General features: G+C 36.0%; 1 protein-coding gene across 1 annotated transcript in view; it reads left to right on the top strand.

The window, feature by feature from the left end:
* The window catches only part of ACTR10 (actin related protein 10), a 28,119-nt gene extending 13,852 nt beyond the window's left edge, over positions 1–14,267 (top strand). The window contains exons 8-13 of the mRNA XM_039218694.1: positions 3,474–3,509; positions 5,988–6,067; positions 6,147–6,220; positions 10,961–11,042; positions 12,085–12,286; positions 13,390–14,267. Coding sequence (XP_039074625.1) covers positions 3,474–3,509; positions 5,988–6,067; positions 6,147–6,220; positions 10,961–11,042; positions 12,085–12,286; positions 13,390–13,571 — 656 coding nt within the window. The 3' untranslated portion in view covers positions 13,572–14,267. The remainder of the gene's footprint in view (positions 1–3,473; positions 3,510–5,987; positions 6,068–6,146; positions 6,221–10,960; positions 11,043–12,084; positions 12,287–13,389) is intronic.
* Positions 14,268–14,651: the final 384 nt, after the last annotated feature.

Genomic DNA, 14,651 nt, shown 5'->3' with positions numbered 1-14,651 from the left:
CTCCCAAGCAGAATAAATTTCTCCCCTTTCTGTTAAGCTCTCACCAGTATGTATTATAGCATATATGACACATCCTCATTTATCTGTTAACTCACCAATTTCCTTCAGTAGACTTTGGGGATCTGTCTTACTTGTTTTTCAGTCTGCAGCATTTAGTATACTACCTGGGCACCAAATAAATGTTGAAAAGAGACAGGTTTTTAGGACATTTATCCTTGCTTATATTGTTTCCTGTTTTTCTTTTGGTAGTTAAGATAATAATAGCATTCTTCTATATATTTTTCTTTATTTTATTTAGAGAGAATGTGCAAGCAGGGAAGAGGGGCAGAGGAAGAGAATCATTTAAAAAAATTTTTTTTAAATGTTGATTTATTTTAGAGAGAGAGACAGACAGAATCCGAAGTAGGCTCCAGACTTGTCAGCACAGAGCCTGACATGGAGCTCAAACTCACAGACCATGAAAATCATGACCTAAGCTGAAGTTGGATGCCTAACTGACTGAGCCACCCAGGCGCCCCACCCCCCCTTTTTAATGTTTATTTTATTTTTGAGATAGAGAGAGAATGTAGGCAGGGGAAAGGCAGAGAGAGAGAGAAAAAGAGAGAGAGACAGAATCTGAAATAGGCTCCAGGCTGTCAGCACAGAGCCTGGCATAGGGTTTGAACTCATGAACCGTGAGATCATGACCTCAGCTGAATTCAGATGCTTAACGCACTGAGCCACCAAGGTGCTGCAGAGAGAGAGAATCTTAAGCATGGGCTCAATCCCAGGACCCTGGGATCATGACCTGAGCCAGACACTCAACTGACTGAGCCACCCAGGCACCCCTAACTTATTATTCCAGAAAAATTTTGTTACTCTTTCAGTATATCATGAAGACAGTTAATTTATAAAATGTATACAAAGATAATGAGTTTAATGTAGCATTCCAAGGTATTTTTAATAAAGATCTTTAAAACTGATGATAACATTTCCTTACAATTCTGAACTGTACATTTTTGGATACCCTTTCTTTAACCAACCATTGTGTCCATCGTGTTCTGTGATTCTAATCTTTCCCTGACATATTTTCCCAAATCTCAGTCTGTGATATCTTTGCAGTCCTAATTGAGAAATTAAATCATAACCACTGTTTGCTGAAGGACACGTGTAGGAGGATCAGAAATGCAAATATATTTAAAATATATCTTGTCAAGGCCCTTAGCAAAGAATAAAGGCAAATCTTAGGTATACTTGGGTATCCTTATATAACTTTGAATAAGTTTTTTCATTTAGTTTTTGGAACCTAGTTCAAAAAGAATAAATATATTAAAGTAACTTACAAAGACTAACCCAAGTACATTCATTCGCAAAGTATACACTTAAAAGCAAATTCTCTAAAAATATTATGCTTCTTATTCTCCTAAATTAACTGAAATTTAAATGTGATTTTTCATAGCAGAGACGATGAATGCCTCTTGTTTCTATTCCTTATTCAAGAAGTTTAAATGGTTATTATTCACGAAGATTAGGAACCCCTTCCTAAAGTAGTATCTACCTTCAACTAAAATAAGGGTTTTATTTTTAAGCTTGGTTTATGTTTGTTGTTTTTTTTTGCCTAAAGAAAACTGTTTCTCATATTACAGAATTTCTTTGTTACATGTTGGAATTCATTTGAATATTCCTTTTTTTTTTTTTTTTAATTTTTTTTAATGTTTTTTTATTTATTTCTAGGAGAGAGAGAGAGAGACAGCGTGAGCAGGGGAGGGTCAGAGAGAGAGGGAGTCACAGACTGAAACAGGCTCCAGGCTCTGAGCTGGCAGTCAGCACAGAGCCCGACGCGGGGCACGAACCCACGAACCGCGAGATCATGACCTAAGTGAAAGTCGGACGCTTAACCGACTAAGCCACCCAGGCGCCCCTCATTTGAATATTCCTAAAGAGAATATAACATTAATCAAATGTTAGTTTTTAGCACTTATTCTTGTATTATAGGTTCTTATAATCTAGTTACATTTCTCTCATCTCTTTACGGCCAAATTAAAATTTTTTTGGAAATCTGTATCCTTTTGTGAGGTACATTTCAACACATAAGGATAGGAGTCTTCAAAGTTTTTGATCACATACTGACCCTATCAGTAAAAAGCTTTTCAGCATATACCTTCAATACATATATATTTTGTTTATAAGTTGTATGTATACTATTATTACTATATTATGAAACACACAAAAGTAAGAATTTGGAAGATAATGATAAATAATAATCTAACATCATGCTTAACTAATGCTGGAAGTTTTTTGCTCCTCAAAAGAGCAGTGTGATAAAATACTTTTTTTAAAGGTTATGGCTTGACATTTTGAACATGTGGCTCTCAAGTTTAATTTATATTAATACTTAGTTTTAGTGGCTGTCATCACTTAAAGATATAGCTAATGAGATATGTAAGTTCAGATGGAAGAAGTGCATGATTACCCTTATTAAATCATGGTTCCACTTTCAGCTATAAATTTCTGTCTTCCTTGATATAAATAATCTGTTCTTATAAGTCAGAATATTTTTACATAATTAACAATGAGTTAAGTCTTAGTTTAGAAAATTAAAAAAAATTTTTAATGTTTTTTATTTATTTCAGAGAGAGAGAGAGAGAGAGACAGCATGAACAGGAGAGGGTCAGAGAGAGAGGGAGACACAGAATCCGAAACAGGCTCCAGGCTCTGAGCTAGCTGTCCGCACAGAGCCCGATGTGGGGCTCGAACCCACGAACCGCGAGATCATGACCTGAGCCGAAGTTGGATGCTCAACCGACTAAACCACCCACGTACCCCTAGAAAATTTTTAATTTAGGTTAAAAAATGTTGTTTCTGATTCTTACTTGGAGAACTAGATTTTTAGCAACAAAATCACATAACAATGGTAACATATCCAAACATTCATCCAGAGGCTCCCCAAATTGTATAGATTTCTTTGAATAGGTACGCTCTTGCTCACTTTTTTAAATGTCACCTTTACCTTGAAGAAAAAAGTTGAGAGTCTGTGTCTGTCCTTTCTAAAAACACGTATCAGGTTAGCATATTACTGACATTCATTATCACAGAAAGGATAAGCAAACTCGAAACCTCACTTTTTGTACAATAAAAATTAATAACTCGTGTTTCTTAGTATTTTACCACAAGATACCCAACAAATCTTTTTATAGTAGAAAGGATTTTTGTTGTCAATTTTTGTCTAGTGCCAATTATTCTACTATATTATTAGATCTTCTGTTTATCAAATTTTTGAGTGTATGATATACAGTAGGACTTGGTGCACATCTGGCTTCAACTTCTGTCTTTTGGCTTGGCTTTGCAAAGTGATGAAGTTTCTATTTGGCTTTTAGAAAGCGACAGTACTTAGATTTTTAAAAATTTTGCTGAAATGGAAAGCAGAAACAGTGCAATTTAACAGACTGGTTTTGCTTATTATTAAACTTCTCTAAATAAAATTTCTGTTTTAGGTTCAATTCCAGAAGGTGTCCTAGAGGACATTAAAGGTAAACTAAGTTTCCATTTTTGTCCCTTTTATCTGTAAGTATTAGTTTAGAGGGCATGTGTTTCTAAATATTTAGACATACAAAATATATCCAATTTGTAATGTAATATCCTGAAAATATTTAATATACAGGATAGACTATGGAATAATGTAAATAAAGTTTTGATTTTTCTTTAGATTTATGGAAGCTTTTGGGATTATTTATGATGTCTTATTGAAGACTTCAATTATAGAGTATATAGTAATACTAGGGAATTAATAGTTTGCACAGTGTGAATTAATAGATATATTGCTTAAGAAAGCCACTGATTTTATGTTGTATAGAATTTTTTTTACTCTAGTTTTTAAATAAAGATAGACAAGGTTAATCATTTTACTGACTTTAGAGGTTGGTCCCTGTGTTTGGTTCACTTTATTTTTTAAATTTTATGTTTTAATGTTAATTTTATTTTTAAGAAAGAGAGACAGAGACAGAGATGGTTAAGGGCAGAGAGAGAGGGAGATCTAGAATCCGAAGCAGGCTCCAGGCTCTGAGCTGTCAGCACAGAGTCCAACTCGGAGCTTGAACCCACAAACTATGAGATCATAACCTGAGCTGAAATTGGATGCTTAACCAGCTGAGCCACCCAGGCACCTTGGATTCACTTTAAAAAGATATATTACTTCTTTGCTACAGTGCATTTTTATGATAATGTTTAAATTGACTTTTCTGGTATTTTGATTCACTGAAAGGAAAAGCATTCCAAATATAATTTAATATTCATCAGTACTGAGAATGTTATGTAAAATTAATAAGAGAGAATCAGACAATAATGAATTTTAGAATTAAATGAGATAATCTGGTGTGGTTGGGGCCCTGAAATATTAAGTGATGTGGTCAGTGTCATACTGTAGGTAGGGTTAGAGATGGGGCTGAAAAATGAATCTTGTTCTATATTATATTATTTACTTATGTGGTATAATTACCTAAAATTTCTTCAGTTATTGTAAAACCTGAGTTTTACACTATATATGTACTTATCTTGCTTTGATATTTATGAGAACTTGAATAAAATAGATAATGCACAAGTAGCTTGAGCACCTAGCTTACTGTCTAGCATGCTAGTATGTTGTAGATTCTCAGTATATTTTAAACTAACGAAAGAAAAGACTCTTATATGATACATACATTTTAACTAAAATGTTTTGCGAGTGATTAACCAAGTCATTAGGTTTTTCACATTCAACATTAACTTTGTTTCTACTTAAACTTTGTTATTCCTTACCTATTTCTGAAAATAATTTGAAGCAGCTTATTATAAAAGGCACTTTGCAACTGATATAATCTTTGAAAGAATAAATGTTCCAAGTACAAAAAAAAAGAAAAAGGTGATATAGTAGAAGGAAAATGGTAGTATGCTAGAGGGAGAAAGTAATATGCAGATAAGAGCAGAAGTTAGCCTTGTGTGCTGACCAAGATTTCTATTTTAATTTTATTTTTTATTTTTTTAGAGAGAGAGAGTGCATGCAAACGGGGAGAGTGGCAGAGGAAGAGAGAGAGAATCTTAAGCAGGTTCCACACTGAGCATGCAGCCGGACACAGGGTTTGATCCATGACCCTGGGATCATGACCTGAGCTGAAATCAAGAGTTGGACCCTCAACCAACTGAGCTATTCAGGCAACCCTGGCCAACCAAGATTTTTAAAAAGAATCAGATAGGGGCGCCTGGGTGGCTTAGTCGGTTAAGCATCCGACTTTTGCTTAGGTCATGATCTCATGGTTCGTGGGTTCGAGCCCCGCGTCGGGCTCTGTGCTGACTGCCAGCTCAGAGCCTGGAGCCTGTTTCAGTCTGTGACTCCCTCTCTCTCTGACCCTCCCCTGCTCACGCTCTCTCTCTCTCTAGAAATAAATAAAAAAAAAAACCTTAAAAAAAAAATAAAAAGAATCAGATAGATACATAAGATTAAGTATAGCAGTGGTTCAGAGGAACATGCTACTCAGAACAGCTACATTTTCATAATGCTAAATTTTATTATCGTACTCTTTATGCAGGGTATATAAAAAATATATACTTTTCGGGGCGCCATGGTGGCTCAGTTGCTTAAGCGTCCAACTTTGGCTCAGGTCATGGTCTCGCAGTTTGTGGGTTTGAGCCCCGTGTCGGGCTCTGTGCTGACAGCTAGCTCAGAGCCTGGAACCTGCTTCAGATTCTGTGTCTGACCCTCCTCTGCTCATGCTGTCTCTCTCTCTCAGAAATTAAAAAAAAGGTTAAAATGTGGTTTTATGAGAGATGAACACACAACATGTCTTATTCCTCCATGAATGAAAACTTTTTTTTATTTGTGAATAAATTGTCATAACCAAACTAAAGGCAGAGATAGTTGGTAAAATCTGAAGGAATGGGTGACCAGTATGTCCACTTAAATAGAATTATTTTAACTGGGATATAGATCGATTCAATCACAAACCATAACAAAGTCTCCTTTTCTTTCTTACAAGTGCGCACTTGCTTTGTAAGTGATCTGAAACGTGGATTAAAAATCCAAGCGGCAAAATTTAATATTGATGGGAATACTGAGGTAAGTTAAAAATAAACATATATTCTTTTTTTCACAGGTTATTACCTATGTATTTATGCTTATGATATTTATATTTCAGCGTCCCTCACCACCCCCAAATGTTGACTACCCATTAGATGGAGAGAAGATTTTACATATTCTTGGATCAATCAGGTAGACCTTAATTTTTATGAACAAAATAATGAACTAGAATGAATATTTGGCTTTTAAAAATATATAAGCCTTTAATATTGCAGATTTAACTATTTTATGTGTTTTTCAGTAGGCCTCCTTGTTCATGATTAATTATATTATGCAACTTTTTAATTTAAAAAATTTTTTAAGAATTTTCTTTCCTGTTCTTAGTAATTCAGAATTAATGGAACTATTCTTCAAGATAGAGAATAAAGTACAACACTTTAAAACAGGGTTCAGTAAACCTTTTTTGTAAAAAGCCAAATGGTAAAGAGTTAGGTTTTATGAGGTCTCTGTTGCAAGCACTCAATTCTACAGTTGGGAGTGCAGAATCAGCCATAAACAATACATAAATGAATGAGCATGGCTGTGTTCCAGTAAGACTTTATTAACAAAGACAAGTGGGCTGGATTTGGCTTACAGGTCATAGTTTGCTGGCTCCTGATTTAAAACGTTGGCATGTTAACAGACACATGAAACGATGCTCAGCATCCCTCCTCATCAGGGAAATACAAATCAAAACCACACTGAGATACCACCTCACGCCAGTCAGAGTGGCTAAAATGAGCAAATCAGAGAACTCTAGATGCTGGCGAGGATGTGGAGAAACGGGCACCCTCCTACACTGTTGGTGGGAATGTAAACTGGTACAGCCCCTCTGGAAAACAGTGTGGAGGTTCCTCAGGAAACTAACAATAGAACTCCCCTATGACCCAGCAATAGCACTGCTAGGAATTTACCCAAGGGATACAGAAATGCTGAGGCATAGGAGCACATGTACCCCAATGTTCATAGCAGCACTCTCCACAATAGCTAAAACATGGAAAGAGCCTAAGTGTCCATCAACAGATGAATGGATCAAGAAGATGTGGTTTATCTATACCATGGAATACTACATGGCAATGAGAAACCATGAAATCTGGCCATGTGTAGCAACATGGATGGACCTTGAGGGTGTTATGCTGAGCGAAATAAGTCAGGCAGAGAAGGACAAATATCATATGTTTGCACGTATAGGAGGATTAGGAGGAACTTGACGGAGGAACAAGGGGGAGAAGAAGGGGGGAAATGGTGGGGGAAAGGGAGAGAGGCAAACCATGAGAGACTCTTGAATGCTGACAGAAACTGAGAACTGATGGATGTAGGAGGGAGGGGGGATGGGCATAGAGGAGGGCACTCGTGGGGATGAGCACTGGGTGTTATGTGGAAACTAATTTGACAATAAACTATTTGTAAAAAAAAAAAAAAGAAAGAAGGAAAGAAAGCATTCTTCCAAATATGCCGTATCTTAAGGACCAGTTACTAATTTACTTTTTCATTTTCTTTAGATTATTATATCCAATGATGCTTTATAAGCTACAGACTTACATAATTCTGTTGATGACAATAGCATTTTTTTATATGCAAGCTTCATAAAATTTCTATTTACAGAGGCACATGGGTGACTTTGAGCATCTGACTCTTGATATCAGCTCAAATCATGATCCCAGGGTCATGGGATAAAGCCCCACACCGGGCTCTGCACTGAGTGTGGAGCTTGCTTGGGATTCTTTCTCTCTCCCTCTGCCCCTCTCCCCTGGTCACGCATGCACTTTCTCTAAAATAACAGTAAAAATAAATAAAATAGTTTGCAGTTCTTATAAAAAAATCAAAAATAAAATTTGTTTTTATAAAGGTTTCATTTGTTAAATATCAGATCAGAAGATGCCACAGAAAAGACTTTTGTAGATACTGAAGATCCTGTTGGATTCTGAGAAAGGATGAACAGGAATATACAGATGTTACAGATGGTAGGGTAGGAGAGCAACAGAGTGAGAATGTAATGCTTTTTGGTAGTACCTTTTACCATTTTACCTCTTATTTAGGTTATATTCATTAAATTACTATTTTAAATTTTCTCCAGGTTGTATAGTAGAGCCCAAAATACGAGAAGAAAATAAATGTTGAAGGAAATTAATATGGAGCTTTTTGGTTACATAATAGCTTTTTGGTTATTTGGGAATAAAAAGCCACTGTGTCTCACATGTCAAACCCAATAGGTTTACAATTTTTACTAATATGTTTTTCCTACTAAAAACCTAGTTCTATTGAAACCTAATTAGACACAGTTCAGACCAGTAGTTCGTAAATCAGAAGGTCATTTGAATTTTTAAGTGCAGTGAGAACTTAAAATTATTTGTGTATCAGTCTTGGTACAGAATTCTTACTGATATTTTCCTTTAAACTTTTATAGTTGTATTACCTATATTAAGAAGATTTTAAAAATTGTCTTTTCAAAGCATTCAACATAGTTCACATAGGAAAACAACTTATATTCTACCCCTCGTATTTTGGTGGTTACATAATAATTGTAAAATTATGTAATTTCAATAGCAAATCTATTGACAATAAAAGACTTGCAATAAGAAAACTGTTGCTTTGTAAGCATTCAGCTCAACTGGTAGCAGTGGAATTATGCAGGCATAACAGCAAGTGGCTGACTACCTGTGAGTGTTTAGCATAGTGCTGGCCTCAGTGTACTTAGTGATGAAATGGGGGATTAGTGGGTAGGTGGAGTCTCATGAAGAGAATTTCATGTTCGAAGAAGATTCAAGAAAGCTTCAGAGTGGTATGCATAGTCTGATCTAAATCTTATTTATAAGAAATACTGTTTATATGTGCATTTGTGTAGACAGTTTTGCATTGCATTGCTTCGGATTTAGTTTGGCCACCAGTTACACAAACCTGACAGTAGTGGCTTCACCAGTATAGAAGTTTGTCTCTCTCTTTTGAAGTTTGTTTGTTTTTAAGAGAGGGAGAGAAGGAAAGAGGGAGAATGCGAGCTGGGCAGGGGCAGAACGAGAGAGGGAGAGAATCCAAAGCAGGCTCCATGCTATCAACACAGAGCTCCACACAGGATTTGAACTCAGCGAACTGTGAGATCATGACTTGAGCTGAAATCAATATTCAGTGCTTAACCGACTGAGCCACCCAGGCACCCCTGACTCTCTCTTTTAAAAGAAGCTCGGAGGTAGATAGTCCAGGAATGGTACGACAACTCCCATTAGGGACCCAAGCATCCTTCCATCTCTCATCCTTTTGGGGATAGCCCTGTCCTTAGATACCAGGGTATTCGATGGAGTTAAAGCTACTATATCCATATTTAAGGCAAGCACCCCAGCAAGGGAAAGAAAAAAGTGCTCCCTCTCCTTTTTAAGGACACGTTCTTTCAGAAGTTCCACATACTGCTTCTGCCTTCCTCTCCTTTGTTCCTTAGCTGCACATCTAGCTACAGGGAGGCAGGGAAATACGGTGTTCCAACTGGAGAGTGGCATTATATCCAGCTTAAAAATGGAGCTCTCTCCTTTTTTCAAACTACAGGATTTACAGGATATCTCAAAGACGATACAGGAAAGCCTCAGGGACTCTTCATGTAGCTTCTCCCTGTGGTTACACCTTCCTTAACTGTAGTGCAATAGCAAAACCAGGACATTGGCACCAGTGGAATGTGTATATATAGTTCGTATGATTTTATCACATACAGATTTCTGTAAATCACGCCGCAATTAAGATACAGAACTATTCCATCACCACAAAGACCTTCCTTCTGCTACTCCAAAATGGGCTCTTTTGAGAACAAAGAGGAGAATGGAGAATGGATATTTTATTAGGCAACTAGCAGCTTTGCCACACGTTATTTTTAGAAATAAAGAAATGCTTGGGGAGGGGATTGTTTTTAAATCTTTTGTATCACTACAGATCTTTTTTTTTAATATTTGTATTTTTGAGAGAGAGCATGTGTGAGCAGGGGAGGGACACAGAATGAGGGGAACAGAGGTTCTGAAGCAGGCTCTGTGCTGACAGCAGAGAGCCTGATGCAGGGCTCAGACTCCTGAATGATGCGATTATGATCTGAGCTGAAGTTGGACACTTAACTGACTGAGCCACCCGGGCACCCCCAGATCTGTTTCTTGAATCTTAACCAGCTTTTATAGAATCACTTCTTTCCTATTATTAGGCTTAAGGAAGTATAACTGGACAAATGTATGTTAATCTGTACATAATAATAATTGTAGCTAATATATAAGGGGTGCTTCCTATGTACCATGCACTGTTCTATCAACTCACTGAATCCTCACCTCAACACCTATGAGGCAGGTGCTAGTCTCCTCATTTACAAAAGCAAACACCTGTGTTTTAATTTTTTTTTTTTTTAAATATTTTTATTTCTAGGAGAGAGAGACAGAGTGAACAAGGGAGGGTCAGAGAGAGAGAGACACACACAGACTGTGAAACAGGCTCCAGGCTCTGAGCTGGCAGTCAGCACAGAGCCCGACGCGGGGCTCGAACCCACAAACCGCGAGATCATGACCTAAGCGAAAGTCGGATGCTTAACCGACTAAGCCACCCAGGCGCCCCAATTTTTTTTTTTTTTTTAATGTTTATTTTTGAGAGGGAGAAACAGAGTTCAAGTGGGGGCGGGGCGGGGGTGGGAATCTGAAGCAGGCTCAGGCTCTGAGCTGTTAACGCAGAGCCCGATGCCGGGGCTCGAGCCTATGAAATGTGACATTATGACCTGAGCTGAAGTGAGACGCTCAACCAACTGAGGTGTCCCCAAACACCTTGTATTTTAGTAATTATTCTATGTTAACCTAGTATTGGTACTTAAAAAATAGAACTGATGATATATTCTGTATCATATGATGCCAACAAGGCACTCTCTGTTTTTAATCTCCCTAGAGATTCAGTTGTGGAAATTCTTTTTGAACAAGATAATGAAGAAAAATCAGTTGCCACCTTAATACTGGATTCTCTTATACAGGTATTTTGATTTTGCAAAATGTTTCCATTTATAACTACAGCCCTTTAGAGAAACAGATTTTTTAAGTAATCTCCACACCCAACAGCTTGAATTGACACTTTCAAGATCAAAAGTCACATGCTGTACAGACTGAGCCAGCCAGGTACCCCAAGAACATTTTTAAATGTTCTCTTCTGTGTTTTTATTTTAGCTATTGGTTACAAGTTTAGCTTTTCTGTTAAATTTTACAGTTTCAGAGTTTGACCTTGGCAGTGAAATAGGGTTCTTAACATTTCAAAAGGGATAAGTGCTATCGTGTATTTTTTTCCTAGCAATAGTATCAGAATTTTATTTTGTACATAGTACAGCTTGTAGTTTCTTTAAGTGTAGGTTTGTGTAGTATTGAATTTTAAATTCCATAGGGTATGGTAACATCTCCTTTGTTTAATGACTGGAGTCACAGAACTCCATGTGAAATACCATTGATTTAGAAGATACTGTCTAACTCTGCTCAGAGATTCTTATGAAAACCGTAGCATCGGTAAAAGACTTTAACATTTTAATTTTTAGAACTGATGTGAAAACATAGTTTTTCTAAGAGTGTTATCTTCCCACTTGACAACTGGCTTTGGATATAATACTGTGAAGTTACCACCTTAGAAAAATTAAGTTTGCACATACTTTCCTTACTAAAAAAAGAAATGAAGTTCTTTTATTTCTTCTCTTATTCTTTGCTCCTCAGTTATTCTACCTTGAAAATGAGAACACTCACATGTAACTACCATGCGCCCTGTGGAATTTTAATTTCTAAGCTGTTGGATTTTAAAGTCTTTAAAGTTCTGCATAAGTGCACGGCAATGTTATCATGGTTATATTTGCTGCACGAAAAGCTCTCTTGTTAAACACACCTTGCTGTGCCTTTTTTCTGTGGTAATAGCACTGATCACGTATTTAATTTGTAATACATAATCTGTATGTTTTCTTGAATCCAGTCAAGCATTATTTGTACAGTTAAGGATAAATTCTTTTTTTTCTCTTTCTTTCTCTTTCTCTTTACTAACAGTGCCCAATAGACACCAGAAAGCAGCTTGCAGAGAATCTGGTAGTCATAGGTGGCACATCGATGTTGCCAGGATTCCTCCACAGACTGCTTGCAGAAATAAGGTATCTGGTAGAAAAACCAAAATATAAAAAAGCGCTTGGCACCAAGACATTCCGAATTCATACTCCACCTGCAAAAGCTAATTGTGTGGCCTGGTTGGGAGGTGAGAATTTTGTTTTTATGATATAAATGGTTATATAGTAATTGGTTCCTGAATGGTATTATTAATGGATAAAATAGGTGATTCAGTGTTAAAAATCACTGACTTAACAAACTAATAGAACTATTAAATAATTTTCTTTGAACATTGACTTTTCCTTGAAGTGTTAATTTTCAGAATTATATACCTATTTCTCTTGGCATTGCACTTTAATTTTTTAAGTAAACTTCATCCAATTAAAGTCATTTCTCATAATAGTGATAGTTGCGCCTTAATTCCAATGATGCTGCCATTGCTCAAGACATTTGTTTTAGCTCCTTCTAAAGCTACCTTGTGAGCCATATATGAGAATTGATCTCTTTATTTTATAATTACACTTTATTTTGTGACCAAGTTCATTGAATCATAGTTTATAGGAAATGATAGTTTCATTGAAATAAGGAAATAGCCTATAGATAGAGAGTATATACATATGTACTTTGAAGAGAAAAACAAGCATGGATGTGTATACTTGTATAATTCTGCTACGTGATTAGCTGCTAATTTGCAGCTAATAGATATCTTGAGCATTAGAATAAGTATTGAGATTTTAAATGAGTGTTGCATTTCTTGTAAAGTAGAATTTGGTCAAATGTAATTTTGATTTAGGACAAATAGATTTAGTCACTGCATTATTTTTTTAAAGGCTCCCTTGTGGGTCTTTATGAAGTCTTTAGCATAGACTCGAGTGGCATTATCATGATGATTATTGCGTTTTACAGTGCTATTTTATTTATTAACACACAACCTTGGGATTGTGGCAAAGAAAAGTTAAAGTATTATTTATTGTATTTACATAGAACTGAAATTACTTTCAACCCCACTCTACCCTCACCTGCCTTTAGACACAGTAATGCTTGTTAGCATGCTCACTGTAATCGCTGTAGGCTATTTAAGTCACTTTCGACACAGGAATTGTGGCTTACCCTGTTATTCAAAATATAGGATCCAAAACAGCTGAAATTGATTTGAGGAATGAATATGCATTGCTGAATTTCACCATTTCTCTGTTGTCATATAATGAAGTGAATGTATGTGTACATACATTTTTTTTTTAAACCACACAGGAGCTATTTTTGGAGCACTGCAAGACATACTTGGAAGCCGTTCAGTCTCAAAGGAATATTATAATCAGACAGGCCGTATACCTGATTGGTGTTCTCTTAACAACCCACCTTTGGAAATGATGTTTGATGTTGGAAAAGCTCAGCCACCTCTGATGAAGAGAGCATTTTCCACTGAGAAATAAGTTTGATTAAAATTCAGCTTTGCTTCAGATCAAGTATCTACTCAATTATAAGCAAATTGTGAAGTATATAGGATACTGTTAGAGATGACTTTATGGAAGTGAAAACATTTCTGTAATTACCTTTTGCATTAAGATTCTTTTGACTTTTGTTTTTCTTGTGTAATGGTAAAATGGTCGCTGATGCTTATGAAATTCGTTGTATTTATATCAATAAAATATAGTAAAACAGCTTAATTTTGGAAGTTTGTTACATAGTTTAGTTTCAAAAAGAATATAACATTTTCCCTCCATTTTCCGCCCGCAATTCCCATAATCTGACCTGAGCATTGGAGAATCCATTAGTTTCATTATTTTCGGCAATTATTTCAAGTATAAATAATGTTACCGTTACCAGGTATTTAAAATGTTAACATGGGTCTGTTTCATCAGATTCTTTTGTTTTGGTATTTATGTGTCCATGTTATAATGCTGCTTTTCCAGGAATACGTTTGACTCTTTGGACTGAGAATGTTTAGTAACATAGTTAAAACATTTGTTAAGCAAAGTGTGCAAATGTTCACTTTCTAACTTTATATAGTCTCTTTATGAACAATTCTACATTTCTAAGAAGAAAGAGATTTCATTTTTTTGCAGAGACATTCCATTTTATGTATTTTTATGTAAGTGCTTTATAAACGTGTATTCATAATGTTTTAATCTCTTGTGCTTTTTATCTTCTCAGGATGGGGATGCTTGGAAATACTCAGTCATTGTTTAATTTTTATTTTTGTTCTTCATTTGTTTTTAACAAACTACTTCTTATTGAAAATTTGATTTTATTCTTTCCACGTGCCTTTGAAAATTGTACACCTATTCCTGAAAAATGTACTCATGTTCCTGAAGACAGAGTAGGAATTGATACATTTTCTGAACTATATATCCCATGTCCATTCTTACTCATAGTTTAATAATTTTGATTGTTCTTTTCTGGGTCCTTCCTGGTTTTGCCATATGTTTTTTGTGTGAAGGCATCAGCACCAGCTAATACTTGAAAGAGCTGGTTCCTGGCATGAAGAATAGGAAAGAGTGTGTGTGTGTGTG

This window comes from Hyaena hyaena, unplaced genomic scaffold (assembly GCF_003009895.1).
Source record: "Hyaena hyaena isolate Hyena2069 unplaced genomic scaffold, ASM300989v1 scaffold_770, whole genome shotgun sequence".
NCBI classification, from domain to species: Eukaryota; Metazoa; Chordata; class Mammalia; order Carnivora; family Hyaenidae; genus Hyaena; species Hyaena hyaena.
This window is presented reverse-complemented; position numbering and strand designations above follow the sequence as displayed.